This window comes from Bombus huntii, chromosome 1 (genome assembly GCF_024542735.1).
Source record: "Bombus huntii isolate Logan2020A chromosome 1, iyBomHunt1.1, whole genome shotgun sequence".
Classification (NCBI taxonomy): domain Eukaryota; kingdom Metazoa; phylum Arthropoda; class Insecta; order Hymenoptera; family Apidae; genus Bombus; species Bombus huntii.
In genome coordinates, this window is record NC_066238.1 from 11,680,297 (window position 1) to 11,708,101 (window position 27,805).

The following is a 27,805-nucleotide window of genomic DNA, read 5'->3' on the forward strand; positions in this document are numbered from 1 at the left end:
AATTTGACCACTTCCAGACATCTGGATACACTTTCACTACCATCGTTCTTGCTATAATGTAGATGAATGTCAAAATGTTTACCGTTTCTTCATTGTTAAACATTTAGGCTTAAAAGCTACAAACAAGCATTTCAGAAAATTAACAGTGGTGAAACTAACCACCCCTACAATATTTATAACAGTTCTGGCTGGAATCTCATTTGAATGATTGTCTTATCACGAGTAGAGCAAGTTCATTATAGTATTCATTCATGCAGGAGCCATGTGGTTCCTTAATCCACCCTACGATATTTCCTGTCTGAGTGATAAAAGGGATCAAACATTTACTACTAAAACTTTACAAAGCAACAAATATTGCTTACTAACAGATCATTCTTGCCTTTTAAAAAATACTAAGCTCATTTTTAATTTTATGAATAATCAGAGAAACACGTAACATATATTGGTCTGGTGCTGATAACAGCAAATTCTAGTAATAGAAAAATCGAACAGAAATAAAAATATTTGTATCATAATTTCATACTCGTTAACTATTTCTTACGGGTGATACGTTTATCGTCAATCTTACCCGTACAAATGATTGGTCACCCAACTGCACCAGCTGTGACATTTCGCACACGATCGACTCCTGCCGCTCGGACCGTGATTATTATTGTTTCCTTTATCTTTTTTTCTTTCTCTGAAAGTAGCGGCGCGTGTGTCTGTGACGTGGCCATGTAAGGGCTAGGCGGGGGTGCTGGTCGCTAATTTTAGTTCGTCTCCAGGGTTCCTGGAGTTGTCGGCGAATCGGCAGCTGGTGATTCAAGACGTAGCCTTGCACGTGGGTACGTGTCTCACCGTTCACGCACGACGGACATCCCCCTTCTTGTTTCTCCTCTCTTCGAAGGAGGTCGACGTGTCCACTCGTTTCGTTCCAGATGTGTGCTACGTTCAAAGTCATGCGATATATTAGACATACCGCTGGGTATTAAGACGAACGATTTCGAGGTCATTTTGGTTGTTCGACTTGAGATTAGATTGGAAAAGATTAATATCTTAATACTTAATCGAAACGAATTTTTTAAAGTAAAATCTTTTGATTTTGTTTATTAAAGATTATGTGAGAGAATATATATATATTTCGTTGTATTTAATTACTCAAAGGTATTCTTCAATTTTGATGGAGATTGCTATCTGGCCTCTTCAACCCTTGAAATCAAAAGGCAGAGAAGAAAGAGAAAGGGAGAAGGAAGAGGAAGGGACGCGTGTGTCTCTTTGAGAAGGAGCTAAAGGGGAAACGGAGGAGAGGTAAACGAGATCTGGCGGCGGCTGGTGCAGCGGATGTTTGAAGCTGCTGAAAGTGAGGCGGTGCGGTGGTTCCTTTCGCCTTCTTTCTCTGTCTTTCCTGTTGCGTTTCCTTCATCAGTTAGCCACGATCACGGTAAAACACGGTTCGCGGAGGAAGCACCTCGGCGGATGTGATGTTTAGGACATGGACCGGACAAAAAACTCTTTCCGTATAAATAGGCAACAGTGGTTGGTCCCGGTATTGCCGTTTAACTTTTGACCCACATATTTTCATTGATTATTTATGAAGGCACGTATTTCTTTTTTCTTTATAGTAACCTTGCGTGGCTTTGGTATAGAAAGTAAAATTATATGTATTAATTAAAAATTAACATTCGACTAATACTAATAAATTAGTGGTAAATTAGGTCTTATGTTTTAGTGGTCACGGTTGACAAGAGGATAATGATTCTAACGAAGTTGTAAATGCGTTGGTAATATGATCACTGTAAAGAACTGCAGCACTTGTTGGCCTGTCTCCACTTGGGTTTCGGAAGTCAAATCTTTTTTGACCTGCAACCTGCTAGGTCAAAAGAACGCGATCCTCTTCACAACTGTGCCGATTCATGTTACAGTAACACAAGGAAACGGAAGGAAAATGATGAAGCTATTAACACACTAACCTACTCGTGTCAATAACCGTGTCAATATTACTCTCTTAGCACGCGTTGATTATAATACTACGTAGAAATCGTTATTGTTAGATACGAGAGAAATATAGTATAACATAAATACGATAAGGTATAAATGTTTTTAAAGTGCGTATACTGCTAAACATTACTACATACTAAATAATTTAGTGAGACTAAAGGGGTACACGACGCGTGGATCGAGTCAGATATGCTCGACACGTGGTTGTCGATATTCCAGGCTCCTGCCGAGAAACACAGACCTCCCAGTGTCATCCGACCACCATGTGCACGCGAGCTCGGTGAAGTCCCTCTCAGGTTTTGAAATTGTCTTCTATTTGTCGTGGTATCGCCGAAACCGAATGGCATGTAAAAAAGCAGAGAGAGAGAGAGAGAGAGAGAGAGAGAGAGAGAGGGAAAGAGAAACCATCCGAAAGACCAACGCACAGTTTGCACCTCCTCGGTGTGCTCGATGAAAATTTAAATAGATCCTTTCGAAGCGACAAGTGCCCTGCATATACTCTGTGGGAGAGTCTGTTTGGAACTACTGTTTTTTTTTTTTATGAAAAAGATAATATTACAAAAAAATGGAAAACGACCATTTGAGAATTGGTAAGAATGAATCAAAGTTGCTGTCTTAGAAATATTATATTTTACCAAGATCAATGCTGATCAGTAGTTGCAAGCGGCGTAAGTGAAACTGTAAGCAACGACCGAGGTAGTTGTATTTTCCCTTGCAGTTGTCACCTGCTCTTGCTGCTTGACCAATTGAAATAAACTTACGTCTGCCACTCAACCAGAGTGCAGCAGGCCTGTGCCCATTTTCGAGGAATACGACACCCTTACTTTTACGATACTTTGCATATGCCTCTTAAACTCGTTATTGTTTACCCTTGCTAAAAGTTTTACGTGTTCAAATGTAAATTAAACTGCAATTGCAGAGTGTATTTCAACTGAAATCGATTGAACTTTAAGAATAACAATAGATATCGCATAGTAAGAAGTAATTTATATTTATGTATAATATTAAAAATTGAATGTTTTAAACATCATTGTTTTCATATCTAAAATATCATAAAGCCATTTAGGTCTGAAAATCATATTCAAAGTATGTGTAAACTGATGTCCTTCGAAAATGTAGGAAACCTAGGAATAAATAAATGTATGGTATTAAATTTATTCGATTATTATTCGTAGTAAAGGTAACTCACATCGAGGGGAAAATGAGGAGGATAAGTGTGATTCGAAGCGATGTGGAAGAATACACTGACTGTGACTTGAGGTTCGGGATACGCTGGAGTGGGTACACTCCAAAGAACTTGGTATGTATAAATTTCAATATTATATTTATATTGAAGGCCCATGAAGTTTACATGGAACATCCAATCCTTCAAAGCCTACAGGAACACTGTATAAAAATATTCGTCTAAAGATTTATTATAAATAAAAATTTTTATATATCGAAGTTTTACTGATAATGCATTCCACGATTTCATTTCATTTGTCACAGTTTCTAATCCATTTCGTGCGGTCAAACTGCCACACGTAGGCCATTTATTACCGAAATAGCCTAATTTCCGTGTAGTTATACCAGTCACATTGTCAAAAGTAAGTTCACCCTGTTAAATTCTGTATTTGAAAATTTCAACATTATAAAATTAGATGGAAAGAATTTTTTACAAACCAAGTTATTGATTATCTTGAATGCATTTAACGTTGCCTGATCAACGAATCTTTTAATAAAGTCTGTTGTAGTACGATAGCATTGATACAAGTGACCGTCAGGTTCAAGCGTATTATATGCTGAGTGTTTATGTGAAAGCATATTTACAGGACGTGAAAATTGTAGAAACGAATATTTTCTTTGAGTTTCCAAAAATTTTATTCACCGAACTTACATATCTCATTACGTTCGTGTTAAAAAAAGAAACGACAAAATCGACGATTTGGTGTTTCCGCTCGTGCGTGTTTTTTAACGTCTATACGATTACTTCGCGATATACATACATACATACGTCTATAATTGTATACAAGATACACGAATAAAACGCACGATACAATTAAACTATACGAAGACTTGAATTTAGACAAATAACTATCTGTAATATATGATACATTAAAATTTATGTTAAATTAACAGTCATTTTTCGTATTATTAGGATGATCATGCTGAGCCCGTGCCGCCTTTGTTGATGCTTCCAAACCTGTAACAGCCGCTAAAACTTGAAATAAGCTTTCCATCAATCTACTAAATATTTCTGACATTTCATCATCCTTTCGTGTAACCACAAAAATATCTGAAAAAAATGTGATAATTAATTTTTATTGTATAGTATTTTTAACATAAAATACATAATATTCTAACGATTTTTATTTTACACAAAATATAATATCTATTTTAGGATGATTTAGTGTGTGATTCGGTATATTACCAGATCTATCTTGTCCTAAATATTTGCAATACATATTAACAGCAGTCGTTACGTCATCATCATCATGAAAAGGATCTCCTGGCCATTGAGCTCTATGCAGCCTTACAGCTTCAAGCGCAGGACACCAACGCGCGTTTCTAAGTAGTTCTGCGACACGAGCAACTTCTTCCACAGCACCAGTGCCGGGCAAAGGACTAGGACTAGGCGTTGGAGTTGGTGTCCCTCTTTCACTCTCTGTACTCTCTTCAAGTGCTCTACTCAGAGCAATCTTCATATTCGCAATTTCTGCGGATATATCTAAAAGCGGAATTTGTACGTTTCGTGCAGCATTCATGAGAGTACCTAGCATCTTATTTGAAGCTTCGATTAATAATAACAATTGAAGATGAAGTTTATAGAGTGCTCTGCCTAAGTCTAAGAGCATTTCTTCAAGGCCTGCCTCTGTTGTATGACCACTACCTAATGCTTGGAGTTTTGCCGCTGCTTTAGCTGCTTCCAAGCACTGAAAAATTATATATTAGTAATAATTACATATGTGCATATATTTAATAAGCAATTATTTACTTCGGTAGCATGATCTTTCTTATCAAGGAATGTCTCAAGATGCTCTTGAATTTCTAACATTCCAAATCGCAATGATTCATTTAATCTTTGATTTGCGAAAATTGCGATCGAAAACCAAATTAAAGGTGGTTCGGCTTTTGAACTAAGTAGTTCTGCATGACTAGATAAATGATAGCCTAATTGAGTGGAGGCAGGACTGCCGTTACACAATAAGGCACTAGCTTCTCTTGTAAGAGTGACCGATTTACTGCTTACATCCTGATAATAATAATATAAGGTATTAATTTATCAATACTAAAATACATATAACTCAAACAAACAATATAATTACCCTTAAAATTCTGCTCAATAATTGGAAGAAATCTAAGGTATTATAAAGGGATTGCGTGATTAGATTTTGAATTTGTTGGCGCCAAATTTCTTCCGCGTCATCTCTTACAACTTGTCTAAAAGGCATTAACGCTGACAGATTTGGTGATGCATTACAAGGGGTCACATCTCCTAAATCTCCAGCACTAGAGCCACTGCACATGAAATATGAACGAACATCAAAACAAATTTTTTGCTTGGTTTAATAAGAAACTTACGATGTGTCAGACCTTGTCGAAGAATCATGTCGAGTACGACTAGGTATTAAAGATAGGGAGGATGGTGGGAACATTCCAGGTATATTGTTTACTTCCTGTCCTGCTCCAGATCCACCGGGTACTTCATCTAATGGTGATTCTGAACCAGCTTCATCATCTGATGACTCTTCCGCAACACCGCGCTACAATTTTGATATTGTACACTCTGATTCTTATCAATTTATTAAAATTATTCAAAAAAATTTTATTTATTTACCCGACTGGTGTGTTTACTAGATGATTGAGTCTTTTCACTTAAACTTTCTTCAAATTGCCTTAAACTTGGTTCTCTTTCTTCTCCCTCGCTGAGAGGACGGCGTCTTACTCCCCAATTGAAATTATCTGTACTTTCACCCTGTAATACATAAATGAGATATTTTTTATTTTAAAACCAAGTTGATTTATATCAACAATACATGCATAAACATGTTTAAATGAAACACTCGCCTCAACGCTTTCGCTTTCATATTCAAGAAAATCGAAGTCTTTAAATACGCCAAATTGTTCGTCGTCTCTTCTTGAACCTCCGCTTAAATCGTTATTTGCACCAGAAACTTCTTCCGTTGAAGAAGCCATAGATGATTGTCTTTCCATTAGATCCGAACTTTGACTGAATATCACCTGTGTTATAAATGTTTAATCTTTAGTTAATAGAAGGAATCATGAAAAAAACGAGAACAGGAACTTTGTCTGACACATCTTAATTTCTGTCTTTACTATGTGACAATGCTGTGAACTTTAGCGATTATTGTGCATTTACGTGTTCATTAATGAACTCTTTTATATATGTTTCATTTCAACTGATATAGCGATAACGTAAAGACTGCAATGATGCACGCGTACATTGCATCCTGATACACCATTTTTTTTATACAATTAACATGCTACACAGAAATCTACTATACATAGATAATCCTACAGATAATAGAGACTTTCTTCCGTTTCCAAAATTTTGTGCAAGTTAGGTATTTGCACGAAGCATGTTAAAGCGTGAATATAACTGATAGGACATCACATATGAAAATAAACAGATTCTTTTTTACTCTCGTGATAATGAGTGCAGACTGCATTTAAAGAAACCTGTTACCTTGCTATATAATGTCATTGAACTAATGTGTTCATCCTAAAAAGGGGTACACAACCAGAATCAGTTAAAAGATATGATATTTGGTTGAAAGCTATTGGAATGAAATATATGTAGCACAGACAAGTTTTTGAAAACAGTTTCTCTCCAATATAAACTTACAGATGGGCTCTTTGGTAGTCCAACTCGTTGACCGCATGTTGTTAGAAGATTTACCAAACATTCTCTAACACGACCCTGGAATATATATATTTTATTAAATATCAAATTTGTAAATTTTATGTTATTTAATATTATTTGCCAAACCTGTGACATCCATGGCCTTTTCCAACCGGAAACCGCATTACTGTCAGCTGGCGAAAGAGATAATGAACATCGGGGAGAACTAAGTGATTTTTCTTCAACTCCTTGACGTATTAACCACCGTCTACCAATTACAGGAGTTTGTGATAAATCGAACGTGAAATCCATAGTCCTTCCTATTTACGAATAGAACATAACAATTCAACTTTATGGCAAAGAACTCAAACAAATATTAAGAATAATTAATATGATATTAAATAATACAATTTAACAAATAAATTTTACCTTTTCTAAAAATATGTATTTGAAAAAAATAAATCGATAAAAAAGTTCACAGAAATTAAGAATTATTGGAAGCGTGCTATGTGGTAATAAAATTTAATTTTGATTAAAAAAATAGTAACTATATTTCGTAAACAATTTACAATTTACTATTATTATTATTTTTATCGCAACCTGAGCATCGTCAGATAAGCAATCCATGCAGTGAGCGTGTTCCGCATTGTAAGAGGAAAAACAAAACATAATAATTTTTTACGTCCACATCCATGCAAAACGTATATTAAAGAGTAGCGTTTTACCGGGTAATTCTTTTTTGGTGAATATCTCGGTATCGGTGAAACTTGGATGTGGAGATGATATTGAAGATTCCCAAGATGATCCATGTACTGATGTAGGTGGTGCTACTAATGTTGATGACCTTGTTACTACCAGCTTTAATATTTTAAGGGCTTCTTTCCAATGGGGACCCTAACATTACATACATTATTATCAATCACCTGCTTATGAGAGAGCTATATATAGGTATTGTGACTTATTTCATTTCTTTGTCTGAAATGGAATTTTAATCATACCTCAACATATTTTGAAATCACTCTCAGAAGTTCAGTGTTGATTGGTTGTGCTGCTTGTGAAGCTAAATCAACATAATGTAACATACAATGTATAATACTAAGCACAGGTAACGCAACACTTCCTGGACCTTTCTCCAATACTTCGACCAGAAAAGCAAGCATATTGAAACTGAGATGAGCGTATGTATCATATAAATATTTGACAACACATTTAGTCCATTGAAAACTTTCTTTACTAAAAGTACGTCGACTATATAACGTCATAACAGTACCTAAGTTTTCTAATTTTTTTCCTTTCTCGGCGCTCACCTATAAATGAAGAAACATTGTATCCTCCTTATAAATAAAAGTACATACGAAGTTACTATAACATATAATAATACTTACTTGTGCAATATTTTCTGCGCTTCTAATACACAATTCATTAGCGTCTTCATAATTTAAAAGCATATAGGGAAGGAGCGAAACAACGTTCATCGGAAACGCGAGGCTTTGGGTTGGATCAACAACTGGCAAATCCAATAATGGAGTGAACTGAGATAATAATGTTACGACAGGTTCATATGTATTGGGACTAGTACATCCTTTTAATAATAGTGCATGTACACCAGGAAATGAGTTCCATCTTAGCTGCTGTTGTAATTTTTCAACTTTATCTCTAGCATCTGGTCGATCTAATGGTAATCTATGAAGTACGCGGCTAAGCAGCCTCAATGCCAAAAGAAATTCATGCTCATAGTCTGATTCGAGTAAAGACACCGATAACCAGAATAACTGTGCCAAAATAGTCATTTTATCATCTTGTGTTGCTGAATCACCCAATAATTTAAGAGATTGAGCCGATCTCGAGCGTGAAAGATTAGAATTGGGATATTTATTGCATCTGTTATCTAATTCTATAAAAAATATTTGACATATTATATATTACAATTTATGTATGGTTATTAATGCAAATGTCACATACCTTTTATTTCACTTGCTGCCGAGTTACCACCACTTGATTTTTTCATACAGTAACTGACTGAGTAACTGGTACTTCTTGTATGACCACCTTGATTTAAGTGAGAGAACATATGTGGACCTGCTGGATATCCATTACCTCCTCCTGGACTTCGTTTTCCACCAATTAAACCACCCGACGCTGGATCTTTATTATTTAGATTTGGAGTAGACTTAAATATTTCTTTCATAAAATCTAAAGGTCGGAAGTCGGATTCTAGCGAATCGACAGCTGCTTCAAGTGTTAATAACAATTCAGTTACATAGCCCTATACACAAATTAAAGAAACAGAATTGCAGCCATTATAAAAATAATCATATAAATATTATAAAAAGATAGATACACCATGTACCTGCATATCTTCTCCTTGTTCAGCAACTGTTTCTACCAATCTAGATAAAATATCAGATAACATTCGAGATGTAATAGGAACTCGTAATGCTCTGAATACTTGAAGAGATCTCCCAGCATAATGTCTAGACGAACAGGATAGACCTAATTGTAATGCAGTTTGTGCCCAACGTTGACTAACCAGAGCGTGGGGTAAGGAGTCTCTAAAGACTCGTAATATATGTCGCAATAATACTGTTAATTGTTCAGCACTGCGAACCCACCATACTTTGGCAGTCATATCTTCATAGTTCCACAATGGTTGATTTATTCTATAGAAAAACGTGCTTTCAAATTTTGTAAAAATATTTACAAAAATATATCTACTTATAAACGTACCGAGATGCTAAGAAATTGATCAAAGATTTGATTACATCTTGAATTGGCATGTTTGGACCCGGTTGTGGACCAACCCAGTTATTTGCGTCTTCTGGTGTGACAATAACAGGTGGCACCGTATTCGATGAATTTGAAGTTGAAGGCCAATTATTGCACACGGATGATTCTGTAAAATCAACATTGTTGTATTAACCCTTTTATATTATCGACAATACATACAGTCACAGTAAATGTTAACTCCTCACCATATGCATGAGAATTCGAATAATCTTTACAGTTGTCCACAACTGATTGATTTGTGTGATTCATTGATAACGGAGGGGTAGATGTTGAATTAGGGATAGGTGAATGAGTAGGTGTTCCATTATTAGAAGATGGAAAAGGTGGTGGAGGAGGAGGAGGTGGCGGTGGTGGAGGAGCTGAATTGAATATAGACGATTCCGGTGGAAGAGGCGGTGGGGGCGGCGGCGGTGGAGGCGGAGGTGGAGGAGGAGGAGAAGATGACGGTGGAGGTGGTGAAGATGATGGAGGAGGTGTTGTAGAAGGTGGTGCTGGAGGTGGACCGTACAGATAACTGTCAAATTCTGGATCAACCTCAGTGAAGTTGTGTTCGAGTATTGGTAAAGCTGGAGTAGAGAGACCTAAGCCCAATTGTTCAGTTTTTGATGCCAATAGTACCCGTGCTACGCCGAGATGATCTCGATGATCCCCGAGGACAACCAACAAATTTAACAAAAGACAACGACAGTGATCCCTTACGAGAGGTCTTGAATGATCCAAGCCAAGGAAAACTATATGTAACATTAAAGGAACATGGATAGCCCAGTCAAGCTGTATGCCATCGACAACGACGTCAGTCAGCAGCATAACGGCAATGTTGCACCTGAAATTCATAATCGTAATAGTCATTGCAATGAGAATGTTTTGAATATGCTACAGGATGATTATTTATTTTTAAAAATAAGAATCTATATATAAAAGTCACCCTAGTGTACAAATTAAATAGAACTATATATAACTATCCTTACCTATGGAATCCACTTATAGGTTGCGAACTATCTGGTAGGTATTCCGTCAAAGGAGCAAAGTATCCACCATATTCAGGCATTGGTAAAGGATGTGGCTGTGGAATATCAAACTTTTCTCCACCGCAGGAAATTTTTCCATTTACTCCTACGGGTCCGTTCCGTGTGCCGTAACAAGATTCATCTGTAGTCAACTACAATCAAACACAAAATATCGAGTAAAAGGCAGTTGCAAAGTAAATTGAAGTATAAAGTCAATAAGGAAGTTAATGTACTTCGGCTTCCGTTGTAGGAGTGGACAAATCATCCGGAAGAACTGGCGGACCGCTCGCAGTCCGTGTCTTTTCCGCCCTTGGGGTTTGAAATCCAGCGAGTGCCCGCAACGCAGTATCAGATTTGGAACTATAGAATAGAATATATGAATTAAATATATGAATTAAGTAAATTAATAAAAATATATTACGAACTATTATGCCTGATATAATACTTACCCGGTTTTAACGGGATCTTCGCCCGAGTGCCTTTTAGTATGAATGGTGCCTTTTTCAACGCCTAAATCACGCGGAGGATTTCCAGGATCAGCAACTGGAGCATCGCTGTGAGAAGAAGCTTTTCTCATGCTAGTTAATCTATAGAAAGGTGGAGTTTCGGTTCTTTCGATTAAACAATTTAATGTCTCGACTGTTTGCAATTCAGTCATCATCTCGTCAACTAAGCGATCTGGCCGGGCTCTTGCTAAATACAAGACAACACGCTTCGCCTAAAATATAGAATTAATGATTTGATGACTTAGATAAAAGTAATGAGTTTTCTGATTAAACAATGACATACGTATGGAAGCAGTTCCTGTGGCGCCATCCCTGAGACGATGATTAAGTAACGAATGATTACTTTTAAATTGTTAGGCCAACAACCACATAGAGTTGCCCAAAGTTCCTCCGTCTCTTTAGGATGCTCATCAGAAAACTATATAATAAAATTTCTGTTGTTATGCAATTAGCCGTAATTTTCTTTCATATACGATACCTTTGCAGTTATATAGAATAAATTGTTCAAAACCATCTCCGTTGCTTCCGCGCTACCCCAACCCTCTCTGCGTGCTCCACCACGGGACATATCAGTTGCATAGTACTAGACAAACGAAAATTTTTAATATTTATATACTTTAAATTAGCATTAATAATATAAATATGTAACAAACAATTGCATATTAACAAAAAAAGCTTCATCAATCATTTAAAAAATATATTGGTCAATAAGAGTATTAGTAAAAAAAAGTAAAATCAAAGGGGGGCGTAGCTCAGACGGTAGAGCGCTCGCTTTGCATGCGAGAGGTACCGGGATCGATACCCGGCGCCTCCAGGAATTTCATTTTTTTTTATTTTATAAAAACTGGATCACACTAATACTACAAAATAATAAAGGAAGAGAACTAAACTAAAAGGGGGAGAAGGCATACGGTGGAGAGCTCGCTTTGCATGCGAGAGGTATCGGGATCCAAACCCGGTGCCTCTAGACTTCACCTTTGATCCTTTTACCAGAATTGGAACACTTTGATATTGCAAAATTATAGAGAAAATTAATAACATCGAAGGGGGCGTAGCTCAGATGGTAGAGCGCTCGCTTAGCATGCGAGAGGTACCGGGATCGATACCCGGCGCCTCCAAAATACATTTTTGCTCCTTTCACCAAAACTGGACTACATTATAAATCTACAATGACAATTTAAAGACGTCAGACTAAAGGGGGTGTAGCTCAGATGGTAGAGCGCTCGCTTTGCATGCGAGAGGTACCGGGATCGATGCCCGGCGCCTCCAAAATTCATTTTTGCTTCTTTTATCGAAATTGGAGCACTCTGATACTGCAAACTGATAGAGAAAATTAATAACATCGAAGGGGGCGTAGCTCAGATGGTAGAGCGCTCGCTTAGCATGCGAGAGGTACCGGGATCGATACCCGGCGCCTCCAAAATACATTTTTGCTCCTTTTATCAAAATTGGAGCACTCTGATACTGCAAACTGATAAAGAAAATTAATAACATCGAAGGGGGCGTAGCTCAGATGGTAGAGCGCTCGCTTAGCATGCGAGAGGTACCGGGATCGATACCCGGCGCCTCCAAAATACATTTTTGCTCCTTTCACCAAAACTGGACTACATTATAAATCTACAATGACAATTTAAAGGCATCAGACCAAAGGGGGCGTAGCTCAGATGGTAGAGCGCTCGCTTTGCATGCGAGAGGTACCGGGATCGATGCCCGGCGCCTCCAAAATTCATTTTTGCTCCTTTTATCGAAATTGGAGCACTCTGATACTGCAAACTGATAAAGAAAATTAATAACATCGAAGGGGGCGTAGCTCAGATGGTAGAGCGCTCGCTTAGCATGCGAGAGGTACCGGGATCGATACCCGGCGCCTCCAAAATACATTTTTGCTCCTTTTATCAAAATTGGAGCACTCTGATACTGCAAACTGATAAAGAAAATTAATAACATCGAAGGGGGCGTAGCTCAGATGGTAGAGCGCTCGCTTTGCATGCGAGAGGTACCGGGATCGATGCCCGGCGCCTCCAAAATTCATTTTTGCTCCTTTTATCGAAATTGGAGCACTCTGATACTGCAAACTGATAAAGAAAATTAATAACATCGAAGGGGGCGTAGCTCAGATGGTAGAGCGCTCGCTTAGCATGCGAGAGGTACCGGGATCGATACCCGGCGCCTCCAAAATTCATTTTTGCTCCTTTCACCAGAATTGGACTACATTATAAATCTACAATGACAATTTAAAGGAATGAGATCAAAGAGGGCGTAGCTCAGATGGTAGAGCAATATTGTATGGCTATGTAATATTGTATGGCTATGTAATATTGTATGGCTATGTCGTACCGTCACGTATCGGTACTTTTGCCTAAACCACCCCACAACCGCAATTCATTGTTTATTGTGAATAACATACACATGTAATACTCATCTTGAACAATAAACATTATAAAAAAAAAAATCAGGTGGTAGAGCGCTCGCTTTGCATGCGGAGGTACCGGGATCGATGCCTGGCGCCTCCAGACTCAACTTTTGATCCTTTTATCGAAATTGGAGCACTCTGATACTGCAAACTGATACAGAAAATTATCAACAGTGAAGGGGGCGTAGCTCAGATGGTAGAGCGCTCGCTTAGCATGCGAGAGGTACCGGGATCGATGCCCGGCGCCTCCAAGAATTTTTTGACTATAAAGGTTTTAATTTAATCTTTGTAAAGTAGAAAATTTGCAGAAGTATCTGTTAATTATAAATCCTGAATATTTTTCCAGCAGATATCCCATTAATATTAAATTTCGATAGTAATCATTATGGTTATTCGTAACTGTTCACAAAATGGCCTTCTGTAAATATATGTGTAATAACGTTTTTTTCTCTAAACATCTATAAAATCAAAAATGTTTCTTTCGTGTATAATACCGCGAACTTCCTATGAATTCTATTACAATTATATACAAATGATATTTAAATTGTTGATAAACAATTTTTGTTGAATATAAATTGCATAAAGTGCATTGCGCACAGAATTTCAAACCAATTGAACTAGTCGCCAATAATATCTGAATAGCATGTAAGTAGTATAGGAGTAGCAAATGGCAGTCAGCCGAGTACCGTAGCTGACGTCTGACATCTCCTATGTTATACTACTGAATTCTAACTTGTCTAGGAATCTCTTATTTTCGATATAAAAATTAATTTCTCAAGGAAGGTAATCAAAAGGGGCGCAGCTCAGATGGTAGAGCATTCGCTTAGCATGCGAGAGGTACCGGGATATATGCTCGGCGCCTCCAAAATCTTGTTTTCGATCCTTTCACTAAATTGGATCACACTGCTGTTCCAAAATAATACTTGAAATAAACCGGATTGAAGGAGAGGTAGTTCAGGTGGTAGAGCGCTCGCTTAGCATGCGAGAGGTACCGGGATTGATGCCCGGGGCCTCCAAATATTTTTTAACAATTAAAAAATTAAACTCTTTTCCATATATGATAAGATGCATACCAATAACATTCATCGCGGCTTTGTTACCATTCCACTTAAAGCTTTGATTAAGTTGCTACAAGATTAATTTTAAATCAATGGTAAATAATAGGAAGATTATTTAATAAATAATCTATAAACTTTACCTGATAATAACTCAATGGATTGGAGGGTGGTGGTACATTTGGGTCCACTAATTCCATGTTGTGTAACCAGGGCAACAAATATTGCAGTAACAATTGCCGAACTTCTCTTCTAGCTGTTTGAAACCTGTGTGTAATTTCTGCAAATAATATATAATACAACATTAGTCTTATACATTTGTTAACCACTTCTTTTAATAAGATATTGATTGATTTAATTCGTAGTACAGTATTTATGTCTATTTCAAGACTATTTTTGTGAAAATTACTCATCTTTTCTTACTGAATGGATTGAAATATTGATTATTGCATTTTTAATTAACGTATAATAACATATAATTACGTTTAATTAACGCATAATTAAAGTACACTGTTGAAAGAACCATGTATTAAATTCGTAACGTAAATGTCCTTAACAATTACTTCAATGCATTATTTGATAAGTATGTTGCCAAGTGAAGTGCAGAAAGAAAGCATTTCTGTTTTTGCTTTTTATTAAGTATATATGTATACACAGAAAACGTGATCAAACATGTGGCAGCACTCAACAACAAATACCACCACTCGACACTAACTAGGATCGGACGACGGCAGCGCAGTGGTTAGCGCCTTAAGTTACGAACGTTCGGAACCCGGGTTCGAATCCCGGCGACCCGGAGTCCGATTTTTCTTCCACGCATCTAAATTTGGAAGAAAAATAGCAGTACCCCATTAGTGTCATTTTACAGCCATCATCTACAATTAACACGGACACGCACACACCTCAAACAAAAGACAGATTACATTTGAACGTGTAAAGTATCGTTTGAAATTCATTTTGATAATATCATGTATCATTGTTCATTGGAAATACTAATCAAAACCCCAGTAAGACAACGTATATTTTCTGTACAAATATACAAAGTAAACTAGAGAAAGAGGTATTAGGCTGAGTTATAAATGGATGAATTATTTCTAGCTGTCCGCTAGTAGAAGGCTTGAGCTGTCTAATGGACTTCTGCCTAAAATGTTGTACACAATAAACACTGAGAAACAGAAACGAATGCATTTTGTTTATTATTATGATAAATGTAGATCCTAAAAGTTATATTGCAATGATCAATAACAATCATCACCTTGTACCAATCGTTATTTCGTAAATAATGAAAAAATATTAAACTTACAAATTCACACTGATACGAAAAATAAGAGAAATAATTGCGAAAATAAACGCTATAAATAATATCATATCGATGCATCATCCAATTTGTATCAATAAGTTTATATAAAATACGAGTATCTGTTACACAGAGCAATCAACATAACTATAATGTAGGATATAAATGATACAAATTATGATGGATAAAGATATAGTAATCTCGTTTCTCTTTCTCATATCTTACAATAACAATTGAAAATGAATATTAACAGACTTAGTCTGGCAACTGATTAAACTGCTAATTGAAATAACAAATTATTCCAAAAGAATATAAATAGCATGATGGTTCTTTTTAAACTGTATATTCATAGTCAATATTTTCTTCTGAAATGCTTATTAAAAAACATCTGAATTTTTTATTAAAGTAAAGCTGCAAAATCATTTTTGTTACAATGAAAGAGAAACTTACCGCTGAACATTGGCATCGTCAGCTCCGGATGAAGTTGAGCAAGTTGACGAGAAAGATACATTTGATTGCGACAATATGTAGTCGATAGAAGTACATCAAGAGTGCCACCCCTAATTGTACCGTTCGAGGACATTCCGCCGATGGGATTACTTTGTTGTCCTGGTGCAGAAGTAGCTGTAGTTGATGAGCCGCCAACAGGGTCATCCTGACCTAAAGCAAGTATCGGTGGAATTATTAAGGACAGTGCTTCGCGTCAAAATAACTCTGAAATTGATGGGGAAGCGTATAATTAATGTTCAATACAGTTTTATTGCGTTAAGGAAGCGAATAAAACTAAGAGATGCTTTTAATGAAACCAATAAGAGGAGCCAATTTTAAACTTTATGAGAATAAAAGATACATATGAAATATATTCCACAATCTTTAAAACCACATATTTCAAAACAATGTGGAATCTTTTTGAATATTAAAACTGATTAATTGAAGGACGCGAAGGAAAAACGCTAGCTTTTCAATCATATTTAGAAAAAAGTATTCCTTAGAGAATCAATACAATTTAGAAATTCAAATATTATATTATAATTACATTATTTATTATATTATATTATGTTATATATTAAATTATATTATAATTGCAGGAAGATAAGTGTAAATCTACACGTATTATAATTAGCAAATAGAGTAACATTTTTTAACGATAGTGTCGGTAGAAGTTATATAATATCTAATATCATATGACTTGCATTTGATAATAAATATGTTATCTTTTTGCAAAGTGTTCCACGTAACATGTAAGAGTTCATATATCGGTTTGGTGCGCAGAAGCTGGATTGGACTTTATCAGGAACGGTTGCCGATGCACCATGCAGAAATAGTCGAGCTGGCATCTCGATGTATACTACTTAACTTTCCCGTCCGTTATCCAGAAAAGTCTTTTTTTAAATAAACAATTCCTCAAAGCATCTGTCATCGATAAACATTTTTAGTACCAATAATACGTGCAAAAAAGCTATAAAAATAAAAAGAAGCATTTAAGATAGTGTTCCTATTCATAAGTTTTCTTGAAACTGAACATAATAACAACGAATATAACTTATTAAAATTATAAACAAATAAACTGTGCGCGCACTTTTCACTACAGTATAGTGGAAAAATCATTGAATTAATTAAAGCAAAAATTGTGCTGTAAAATAAGGTAAAATAAAATAAAATAAAATATGTTAGTTCAAACGATTGAAACGTTTCGGTATCATTCAGTTCTATTTACCATAACTTATGTGAGAAGTTTTAATGCTGAAAATTGAATATTTTGTTTAATGAATGGTAATTTAAACTTGCGCTGAATTTTCTAACTTGAAATTATAGCAAATCCTACGCGAGTGACATGCACTTCTTCGTGAACCTTTGAAGACGTCAAGAGAATTTGGCAACACTCCAATACAGTTTTTCGTAGAACGTTAAACAAATACCGTACGTTTCTATTCGCGATATGGAATCGAATAGATCGCTTCAAAAAGCTAAGAAAGAATTCATCTACTTAAATCAAAGACTGGAAAAGCATAACAACTGAAAAAATCGTTGAATCTCTTTGATGAATTAAAAACATGTTGGTGCTACGAAGCAACTAAGAGGACCACTATTTTACGATAATGATAAAATATAAGAGAATACTCAGCGCTACAATCCTGATTCATAAAAAATTAATTTTAGAAAATTCAGTGATTTTCTTCCAAATGAAATTTCCAAACAATTATTATCGCGTTATTTCTTTATTTAAAATAGTATTACCAAATATTCTTCTAAAAGACGATTAGAAAAATATCAAGTCCAATATGCTGCACGTGGAAAATATAAATCACGCGAAAATGTATTCGCATCTGTGGGGTGTCAATTGATGAAAAACGAAAACATAAAAATATTTTCGAGCGTCACGCGTCATTGCGAACGCATCCTGCATACGATCAAGATCGATCACTCTCCCTTGTTTAAAATCATCTTGCGAAAATGGTACACGTGCAAAGAGACCTCGTGGAGCTCGACGTAACGGAAAACATATTACGTAGCGTCCAATTATATTACACCCCGATTCTAGTCTACTTTGGTTCACTGGGGAATTGCCTTTCGGTAATCGTGTTTTTTGGAACGAAACTCTGCCAGTATTCCTCGAGCATTTACCTCGGTGCATTAGCCATAAGCGATACCGGTTTTCTGGTATCCGTTTTCGTGGTTTGGCTAAATATGGTAGAGGTTGGTCTGTTCAATAAGCCAGGTTTCTGCCAATTTTTCATCTACTTAACGACTCTTTGCAGTTTCATGAGCATTTGGCTCGTGGTGGCATTCACCATCGAGAGGTTTATTGCCGTGGAATATCCACTGTATCGTCAGTCAATGTGTACAGTGGCTAGAGCAAAATTGGCAGTCGCTATATTGACCATATTGGGACTTATACTGTGTAGTCCGGTTTTATGGTTTTCAGCGCCGCGATTAGAGTCTAATGAAAAAGGAAACGTAACCGAGTGCCATTTGGCCGAAGGACTGGAATCTTGGGCTATTGTTTACAACGTGATTGACACGGTATTAACGTTTGCTATACCGTTCACGGTGATCATTATCCTGAACGTGCTGATTGCACGAGCTATTTATAGACATATTAAAATTAGAAAATCTCTAACCAACGAACCGCGTATCGTGAAAGAGAGACAACCATACGCTCAAAGTTTCCGGAACAATTTGGCGCAGACCAAGATCACCAAAATGTTGCTCGTTGTTTCTAGCGTCTTCCTCTGTTTCAATCTACCTGCGTATGTTTTCAGAATTCACGCTTTTTTACATGTACGTACAACCAAGAAGAATTGAAACGATTAGCATCTATGTATTAGCGTAATTTCATCAATATTGGATGTAAAAAACATAGTTTCAGGAGGAAAGCAACGCACCCAGATCAGTGGAATTGGCGCAACAAGTTTGTAATTTATTATTTAATACCAACTTTGGAATTAATTTTATCTTGTTCTGCGCAACAGGACAAAATTTTCGAAGAGCGATACGCTGCATGTTTTTGAGACGGTTCCGTAGAAGAAATGTGACTATGACTCAAGTGTCGAATCAAGGAAAACAAAATGGTACATACGAAATCGATAACGTAAAATCAATGTTGATAGCTATTGTTCTTATACACAATATTAATTCATTCATTGATTTATGAAAGTCATATTTATTCTCAGGTTCAAATTTTGTACGGTCTACTACGGGAGCAACACGTCAACATGCGATTGTATTTACGGAACCATGGGAAGAATTTCATGAATTAAATGTAGAGTAAAGCACTTTATAATAATCTAAGAAGTGATATAAGTTAATATTTTTAAAGCTACGTTCTTGAACATATTTTTACGTAAAATTTCAAATATAAATGTAATGTTAACTTTTCGTTAGAAGGCTGAAATGAACGAACAATTATAAACTTACTGGTCTCCGGTTCTGTAGCGGGAAGAGGACCTACGTTCCCGAAAAATCTTTGATCCAACAATTGAAGAAGTTGGAGTGCTGCATCGTGAACAGGAGCACGAGGACAACCCGTACTCATTAGGGTAACATTAATGATGCTTGTATAATGATCACAAGGATACTCTCTATAAACATTAAATATACTTTGTGTCATATTTATGTACTAAAGAAATGACCAAATCTTTTTGTACTGTCTAATAATTTGATATCATGTCTAAAAATAAATTTTTCATAATTTAAGATATCTAAATATTTGAATGTATAAATATGTCACTAACCTTGCACTAAAAATTGTTGCTAAGGCAAGGAAACAACCGTCAGCTACTTGTGGAGCACCAGTGTAACATCGATCGACTACCCAATCGAGAAGTGTTCCAATATCGGGGTTACATTCCAACAATAAAACTACTGTTTCTCGAGCAAGCGCATAGATCTAAAATATTTTTTCAACATGTAAAATCCCTGAAGACAACTTATCAAACGTAAAAATCGTGAATATTCTGAAATTTACCTTTTCATCCTTGCTTGCCAGTAGTAAATCTAGCCATTGATAAAGTATTGCTCCTTCTTCAGAAAGTGATTGTGGATTAAAACACGACCCACAACATAATAGACCGCTCATAGCTTGCAACGCTGAAAGTTGTAATTCTGTACAACACTTTTCTTCTTCCTGAAGTGAAGATGTACTAGCAAGCGGTCGTCCATAAGGACCTGACCAACTAGCGAATAGCATAAACAAGTTCCGTCTCAAGTCTCTTTTCAATAATGTATGACATGTCTCCACTAAAGTACAAGAAATATGAATTACTACAAATGTTTACTGTAAATGTGTTTCTATGAATAAGATACTTACATGAAAAGCTCTTGATCATTTTTCTGATGAAATTACAGAAATGCAACTTAATATCACGAACTGCAGGAGCTTCTTTATCAGTTTCGTTTTCTAAGTATAAACGGGCGCCATCGATGTACTCGACAAATGTGGGATGAAGCGATTGTGTTTCTCGATCTAATACTGCAGGGCTATAAAAATATACGAAATTTAATAAAGGGAATGAGATAGTGATGATTAACTATGTTAAAGAAATCGATTACTAACCAAATACCGAACGTTCCATATTCAGCAATCAATTCCAATACTCTCACTAGTTGCAATCTCAATGCATCTCTTCGTCTTCTACGTCTCATATTTTCTTGTTTACGATCAACCGCCTCACGGATGTAAAGAACTAATTCTTCCATTAAATCTCTGAAAATAATGATCATCAATAAGGATACTTCATGCTGAACAATTTATATATTTACTTACTTTAACGCATCGGCATTTACTTTTCCGATTGCTTGCACAGCAGCATCTCTAACATCCACTACTTCACATCTCAATAAAGGTACTGTTAACTTATATAAAGCTGCAGGACTTGCATTTGTACCAGGTGATTTGTTATCACCTCGTTCAGCAGATAGACTATCCGGCGATGAACTATGAGAATATTCAAATTTTTCATACATTAAAGTCTTTTAAAGTTGAACTGTTACAAACATGTAAATCGTGCGCGACTGACAAGTTTAATTTCCGATTAAAGCGATCGGGAACGGTCGTAAGGCTAGATAGAAAGAGTAAATAAAAATATATATTCGTGTTAGCAACAGCAGTTTGATCAGAGAGCTAAAAAACTTGCAAATAAAGAAAACAGTTTCATAAAAAGATTGTGCAAATTACCAACGACCGTTTAATCCCGGGTGACTTCGAAGCATCGTCGTTCGCTATGGTTAATTAGGCTCACCTGGTCCGCTTATGCCTGGTGTAGATGCCGGAAATGGACGGAACGGAGAAGCGACCCGGCAGGGTCTGTGCCCCACCGAGATTCTCCAGGCTCTGACTCAACTCCTTACTCATGCACAACACACCAAACTCCACCGTATGCTGACCACTAGAGTATGCAATACAGTGTACCACCAATGCTCCTTGTATCAAACATTATTTACTGCTCAGAGACTACTACTCTAAGGTCCAGATGTACATGTGCGAGACAGTGACGAATGGCATGCGAGGTAAAGAATGTTACAGGAAACTAAAGCGAAGAGATATGCGCTCAAGAAAAAGATGTGCAATATTGAATCCCGCTCCCGAGTGCAAAGCGCGCCTTGGTAGAAATTGGTGCTCTTCTATTTTATATAAAACACCTTATTGTTACTAATACGATAATGGAGTCCTAGAGGTGATAATGTGCATAGTTCATGTGAGAGTAGACAATCTTGCAACGTATCAGACGTTAGGAATATAGATGCCACGTGCGTGCCACAACAGGATATACATGTTATAATAAAGAATCATATGATTCACAGAGTTCTACACTTTAATTATTATTGTAATGGTTTATGAGAAATAAACATCGATATATCAAATATTTCCGAGGTATACAACAGACATAAGCAGACATGACCCCACACCAATTAATACCAAATAAATTTGATTCCACCTGATAATCATTGTTTTATATGTGCCTAAAGCTCTAACAATTGAGCTATAAACTGCGTCATTTATGATTTTGAATTTGGCACTAATTTGTGCAAATAATGTGAGTTTAGGACTATATGACGACTACACGACTAATGTTTATTGACTTTTTATGTTTTAATATAATGTCTTCAGTGTATTTTAAATAATAACATAAAATGGTACGTTATGAGACTAATGTTCCTATAGAGGTATTTAAGCACGAACTTACCTTAGGCTGAGATCTGGACTAGCACACCGTACAACAGGGCTTGGTACTGGTGGAACAACTCTGTATCCAAAAGTTAGATAATTTTTCCACACATGCATGTACATATCTCTCTCATTCACAGGTTTCCGAACTGCGGTTGAACTTCTTAATAGAGAAGCTCTATTGTCATTTACAGGTCTAAAAAATTAAAAATAAAGACTTTTACTTTTGTACAATTATAAACATATAACTTTTTACAAACTTTAGTATGGTCTTACGTGGGATCAATTACTGAGAACAGTGAATTTATCCGGGTAAAAACGATAGGCCACGAATGTGCTACAGCAGTGGGACACAATGTTAGCACTCTATCTTTCTCTAAAAATGCAAACAAACAACTTCCCCATGGATCTGCTCCATTCAAATTTAAAGAAGAAGAGCTTTTTGTACTAGTATCATCATGAAGACCTGTAATTTTACATTATATATTAAGGGAGATTATATGCTTGGCTAATATAATTAAGATGATTATGTCACTGTCATCATCACCTGCTGTCCATACACAACTACTTCTTTCAGCTATCCACTGAAGATCAACGTTAGAAGTAGAAGCAGCTGCTGCTTTTTCAGCAGGAGGTAACATATGATAGCATTTCTCCAAAACTATTGGACAACAAGCGTCTATTACATCGATCACAGGTTGATCATCTTCTAAGCCTCCTAAAATGAAATAAATGCTTATTCAATGTTTGACTTCTTTATGTTAAAATGCCCCGATGTAATTGAACTTACCTAATGTTTTTAATAAATGTTTAACTTCACGTAATATATGAACTGCTATTCTTCTAGGATAAAGGCGACAATTGCAAAGCATAACTAACGCAAATCCTTCCACTAGATGAAAAACGCTAGAAACAGGTTCTATCTTTTGTCCCGATTCACTTTTCTTAATGTTACTATCTACGCGAGTATTAGTTCTTGCATTATCCACTGATTGCTCCTTAGATCTTATGCTAGGACTTGTTAGTGCATTTTTCCAACTCGTTAGAAGTTGCAAAAGCATTCTCAAACCGTTATCAACAAGTTGCGGAAAAGTGTCTTGGACATCTCTAGCAAGAAATTGTGTAAATCCAAGAACAACATCCTGCCTCCAGTCGGAAAAATCTAATACTAAGGTTTGTAGACTTTGATATGCTAATCCACGAAGTTCTTCATCCATGTGGACAGTTAAACGGGATAACAAATCAACTAATTCAGCACCAGTCATCCCATCAGGTATTAATCGAGGAACTGCAGCAACGCAAGTTCGGAAAAGATCTATCCTAGGTTTCCGTTCTCCGGTAATCATTTCATCTGGTTCCTTATTCATATTTTGAGTGCTTGTCATCATAAGAGGTCTGCCATAATGAACATCTAAAGCACGTAGTATATCAACAAATACTCGTCGAACGTGTGGAAAATACGAAGACATTCCTATACTTCTTGCTGTATCTTCTGTTAACATCTAAATTTTATAAAATTAAAATCTTTGTTAGAAATATGCAGTTAATTAGTTAAATTATATACACAATTCATTTGCCATACTTACCTTATTGAGAAATGTTTTTTTAACTCGCATAGTATTACCGCTTGGTAATACTCCCATCGTACGCGGCATAGGTGGTTCTCCTTCTTTTTGTTGTAAACTATCAGCTACAACCAAAAAAGCTCGAAGTCCAATACTCATACGTTCAGGAGTTAAAATTATCTTCACTGGTCTACCCACGGATAACAAATCAAATACTATTTCTCGCATTGCAAAATCCAATCTTTCCTGTGCAATGAACTGAATGATTTTTACAAAAATATTCAGTGGGGTATCACGTGGTACTACCGCTTTTGAACCTTTCGGGAACAAAGAATTTACTATACTTTGTAATCTACTTTGAGTAGCTGAATTACTCTCGCATTTAATACGTATCATGTATACCCAAAGTAAACGATATAACGCCTCTGAAAAATAAACAGAAATGTTCAGACTATTTTATTATAATATAAAATCTGCTTATATAAGAAATTATTTACACACCTAAAGCAACACGACACATCTTAGGATCTCGATTCTTCAAATGCGATAGGCACATTGCTAGAAAATAATGCCAATTTTGCAAAAAAAATGTTTTCTGACTGACACATAACAAACAAGTTACAAGAGGAAAAAGGGCCAATCTATGTTTTGACTTTGTACACATATCTAATGTTGTAGAATATAACATTTCTACAAAATTCTTTAGACAAGGTACATTAACTTCATTTTTGACAGCCTGAAATATAAAATTGATATCACTTATACATGTTAAAATTTTAATATAGATATTAGTGATGTAATGTTATAAGCTTACAGCTGCAACAGGAACAAGTATCTCTACGAAAAGTCCAGCCAAAGCATGTTTGACATCTTTATCTTTTACTTCCAAAAAATATTGTGCACACTCTTGCATAAACTGAAATGAGGCCTCAAATTCTTCTATTGGTACCATCTACAATTTTATACATATATGCAGAATATATACAGAAACTTATACAATAAAAATATTTAAAAACAACTTTTGCTTTTTAATTACTTTTACTCTAAAAAATTTCATTCCCATTAGTAACGAAATAATACTCTGTGTAGTGTGAGGTCCTGGTTCCTTAGCACGTAATTCTTTCAATTCGACCATAAAACGTTTCCTAACTGACATAAATCGAGACTGTGCAAGAACTCCTATTACTTCTGCATAAAGATCAGCAATGATATGAATGTTTGCTGCATTTGGCTCATTTTGTATTCTGTAACACAATCATAACCTTCTATAAAACTGACTGATATTTTATAAAATTTGTATTGTATTATGCTCTTACCCTTCTCTGTATTTGAAATGTTTGAAAGCTATATTTTCTATGTAAGTTACTAAATCTTCATGACCAGGGTGAAATGGTAATTGACGTAAAACCTCTATTAACATTAAACAAAATATAAATTCTACTGCAAGATCTCTTCGTTCCTGAAGTAAATCTGCTTCACTTCTTTCAACTGTCTCTACACTTCCTGATACTATTGTATACATAATGCTGAAATAGAACACTTATTTTACAATTTTCATAATTTTGATATTTAAAACATGTTTTTACCTTTTTCCTTTCTGATCTTCTTTTCCAGGAGCAGGTTTTCTTTGATCACTACCTTGATCGACTAACTGACGTTCATACCAATTAAAAAGTGCTCGTAAAATAGAAGGTAAACAATGTTCTGCAACTGAACCAAATGCAGATAACAATTGGTCAAATTGTGGATCTTCTCCTCTTTGTAAAACTTTTGAAAGTGGCTTTTCCTGTAATATATTTGTTGTCAAAAACAGACCTTGTCTAAATAATAAAATTACTTACATGTTCTGTCATCACTGCTTCCATTTTTTTTTCTGCTTGAGTGGTGAACTCCGCAAACAAAGTACGCATCACAAACTCTCCAGGTCTTAAATCCATATCTCCTATTTGTTGTGATTTCACTGTTTCCTTCTGAGCACCCCAAGGTAACACAACAGTTATTGCACTCACTCTACTGGAACTTGATTCTAAGAAAACCAATAAACTTCAATATTTATTTATATTTCTTTAGCCAATGTTATATGAGTTCTGTGCTAACCATTGCCAGAAACTGAAGTACTGGCAGTGTGAATGCTAACAGCATCGCTACTTTCTCCTTGCGTTGCTCCATGAACAGTAAGTAAATCTTGATTGGGTTCAGGTACACTTTGAGATGATTCTGCTGTTGCTTCATGTAATCCTTCGCCATGTACGGCCCTGGCTTCAGAGGCTTCTGATAAAAATGACAGGTTTAGTCATTGGGAAATTTATATATTAACTAATTCTATAATTTATTTAATAGAAGTATAAAAATATATTGTTTTAAACACAAATATTTTGTATGATCATGTCTAGAAACTACTACTACAAAAATATTCTCAGTTCTAACACTATTAATTCTGTATGATGGTAGAGACTAATAGATGAAGCCCCATTCTGTAACGTAACAGATGCCCACAATGAACACTAACTTAATTATATTAAGCTTGATAGCTACATTTTCAGTGCACTAAAATTTGAAAAATTTAATGTATATGAAGAATCAATGAAGAAGATAACAGCATACCAGGTTGTGCCTCATTTCCAGGAGTTGGTTGAGTTTCACCTCCTAAAATATGAATTAATTCATTTCGTTATAATCTTGATAAATATATAAATCAGATAGATACATGTTAATATATAAAAATATATATATATTCAAATTTAAAAAACAATAGGCTATAAATACTATATTTACTAACCTTCTGTCATATTGTCTATGAATGCCTTGCTTTCAGGCAACATTAATACATACTAATGTCATACTGTAAATACATAGCATTTTCGTTCTAAAACAGCAAAAAAATTATGTTATGTAAGATATTTCTTTTAATATTTACTTTTTCCAAAAATAAAAAATATAGGAGCAGAATGAGATATATAAACATACACACACACACACACACACACACATGTTTGTATGTACTTATATATATATATATATCTTTGTTTACTTCATTCATTCATATATTAACTTGGCGACGCTAATATATATGAACTTTCTAACAACAATGTTTATACAAGTCGGAATTAAAAAATAAGACAATTATATTTTTATTTCCACGTATTGTCATAAATATATTATGGAATTCAAATATTTTAATTCTTTTACTTGCACAAAATAATACTACGAGATATGTGAAAAATAAAAATTGTTTATTTAAAGCGTAATAAAAGTTTGAGAGATTGCAGGAAGCCATAACCTGAGACAGAAAGTGACATCATTATAAATTTATGAAACAATACAAAAATTTCGCACAAAAGTTTATACTATCATTATTATTAGACAACCACTACATAATTGAAAATCGTGAAGAAGAAACATGTTATTTACCGTAAAATGCCGTAAAATCGTAATTTAATTGTAAGTCTGACGTTTCATAAATGTCCGGCTTGATTCGTATGTATTCGTCACTTCACAGTTTCATATTCCACACGTTCCTGCATTTAACATACTTTGCAATACTCCACTAGAGGGTGTTAGATCTAATTATTAATTAAAAAAAAGTTCATTGGGAACTGTATAAAATATGTGTAATGTATGTTTACTCGTGCTTTTCAATATTTTTAAATATATTAGAGACAGAGTATAGATTAATTACATAATCTAA

At 35.5% G+C, this 27,805-nt stretch overlaps 3 protein-coding genes and 10 non-coding genes across 22 annotated transcripts in view; 12 read left to right on the top strand and 1 right to left on the bottom strand.

Annotated features, from left to right (window-relative positions):
* LOC126864990 (coiled-coil domain-containing protein 102A) overlaps nt 1-27,805 on the top strand; it is a 268,441-nt gene that overhangs the window by 26,561 nt on the left and 214,075 nt on the right. The window lies entirely within an intron of this gene.
* LOC126864909 (protein furry) lies at nt 3,814-27,732 on the bottom strand. 6 transcript variants are annotated; one of them, XM_050616797.1, is made up of 46 exons: nt 27,529-27,732; nt 26,897-26,983; nt 26,722-26,763; nt 26,215-26,385; nt 25,959-26,143; nt 25,704-25,903; nt 25,434-25,643; nt 25,154-25,361; nt 24,932-25,069; nt 24,619-24,853; nt 24,139-24,542; nt 23,343-24,054; nt 23,100-23,270; nt 22,829-23,018; nt 22,572-22,748; nt 21,627-21,773; nt 21,152-21,322; nt 20,942-21,091; nt 20,696-20,865; nt 20,354-20,625; nt 20,121-20,275; nt 19,804-19,967; nt 16,336-16,545; nt 14,732-14,868; nt 11,599-11,703; nt 11,404-11,538; nt 11,064-11,332; nt 10,848-10,974; nt 10,576-10,766; nt 9,793-10,430; nt 9,548-9,713; nt 9,171-9,480; nt 8,783-9,086; nt 8,206-8,714; nt 7,819-8,127; nt 7,546-7,714; nt 6,968-7,140; nt 6,824-6,898; nt 6,665-6,700; nt 6,025-6,198; nt 5,795-5,932; nt 5,539-5,720; nt 5,283-5,475; nt 4,952-5,209; nt 4,388-4,889; nt 3,814-4,252 (listed from the first exon to the last, which is right to left on the bottom strand). In XM_050616797.1, exons 2-46 carry the CDS (start codon nt 26,937-26,939, stop codon nt 4,089-4,091), a joined length of 9,789 nt encoding a protein of 3,262 aa, XP_050472754.1. In that variant the 5' UTR covers nt 26,940-26,983; nt 27,529-27,732; the 3' UTR covers nt 3,814-4,088. The 6 variants fall into 6 exon arrangements, with proteins under 6 accessions (XP_050472754.1, XP_050472762.1, XP_050472747.1 ...); XM_050616805.1 differs by having other exon boundaries at nt 5,551-5,720; nt 26,215-26,388; XM_050616790.1 differs by having other exon boundaries at nt 26,215-26,388.
* On the top strand, nt 11,862-11,934 carry Trnaa-ugc (transfer RNA alanine (anticodon UGC)). Its single transcript has one exon. It is a non-coding gene; the product is annotated as a tRNA-Ala (tRNA).
* Nucleotides 12,166-12,238, top strand: Trnaa-agc (transfer RNA alanine (anticodon AGC)). The gene has a single exon. It is a non-coding gene; the product is annotated as a tRNA-Ala (tRNA).
* Nucleotides 12,317-12,389, top strand: Trnaa-ugc (transfer RNA alanine (anticodon UGC)). Its single transcript has one exon. It is a non-coding gene; the product is annotated as a tRNA-Ala (tRNA).
* On the top strand, nt 12,468-12,540 carry Trnaa-agc (transfer RNA alanine (anticodon AGC)). The gene has a single exon. It is a non-coding gene; the product is annotated as a tRNA-Ala (tRNA).
* On the top strand, nt 12,619-12,691 carry Trnaa-agc (transfer RNA alanine (anticodon AGC)). Its single transcript has one exon. It is a non-coding gene; the product is annotated as a tRNA-Ala (tRNA).
* Nucleotides 12,770-12,842, top strand: Trnaa-ugc (transfer RNA alanine (anticodon UGC)). The gene has a single exon. It is a non-coding gene; the product is annotated as a tRNA-Ala (tRNA).
* Trnaa-agc (transfer RNA alanine (anticodon AGC)) lies at nt 12,921-12,993 on the top strand. The gene has a single exon. It is a non-coding gene; the product is annotated as a tRNA-Ala (tRNA).
* On the top strand, nt 13,072-13,144 carry Trnaa-ugc (transfer RNA alanine (anticodon UGC)). Its single transcript has one exon. It is a non-coding gene; the product is annotated as a tRNA-Ala (tRNA).
* Nucleotides 13,223-13,295, top strand: Trnaa-agc (transfer RNA alanine (anticodon AGC)). The gene has a single exon. It is a non-coding gene; the product is annotated as a tRNA-Ala (tRNA).
* Nucleotides 13,712-13,784, top strand: Trnaa-agc (transfer RNA alanine (anticodon AGC)). The gene has a single exon. It is a non-coding gene; the product is annotated as a tRNA-Ala (tRNA).
* On the top strand, nt 16,555-19,997 carry LOC126865040 (neuropeptides capa receptor). Of its 3 annotated transcripts, none has more exons than XM_050617100.1 (4): nt 16,555-19,167; nt 19,250-19,457; nt 19,560-19,648; nt 19,771-19,997. In XM_050617100.1, the coding sequence occupies exons 1-4, from the start codon at nt 18,340-18,342 to the stop codon at nt 19,795-19,797; spliced, it is 1,152 nt and encodes a 383-aa protein (XP_050473057.1). In that variant the 5' UTR covers nt 16,555-18,339; the 3' UTR covers nt 19,798-19,997. The 3 variants fall into 3 exon arrangements, with proteins under 3 accessions (XP_050473057.1, XP_050473074.1, XP_050473065.1); XM_050617117.1 differs by having other exon boundaries at nt 19,560-19,689; nt 19,771-19,889; XM_050617108.1 differs by having other exon boundaries at nt 19,774-19,862.

Excerpts from the sequence above, each read along its gene's own strand:
- LOC126864909 (XM_050616790.1), bottom strand. The coding sequence starts at position 26,939 with ATGTTGCCTGAAAGCAAGGCATTCATAGACAATATGACAGAAG. Across the intron at positions 26,764-26,896 it reads CATAGACAATATGACAGAAG|GAGGTGAAACTCAACCAACT; the intron begins GTTAGTAAATAT and ends TTCATATTTTAG. Across the intron at positions 11,333-11,403 it reads CACAGGAACTGCTTCCATAC|GCGAAGCGTGTTGTCTTGTA; the intron begins GTATGTCATTGT and ends TCTATATTTTAG.
- LOC126865040 (XM_050617100.1), top strand. The coding sequence starts at position 18,340 with ATGGTACACGTGCAAAGAGACCTCGTGGAGCTCGACGTAACGGAAAAC. Across the intron at positions 19,168-19,249 it reads GAATTCACGCTTTTTTACAT|TTTCAGGAGGAAAGCAACGC; the intron begins GTACGTACAACC and ends TAAAAAACATAG. Across the intron at positions 19,649-19,770 it reads AAGAATTTCATGAATTAAAT|AAGGCTGAAATGAACGAACA; the intron begins GTAGAGTAAAGC and ends ACTTTTCGTTAG.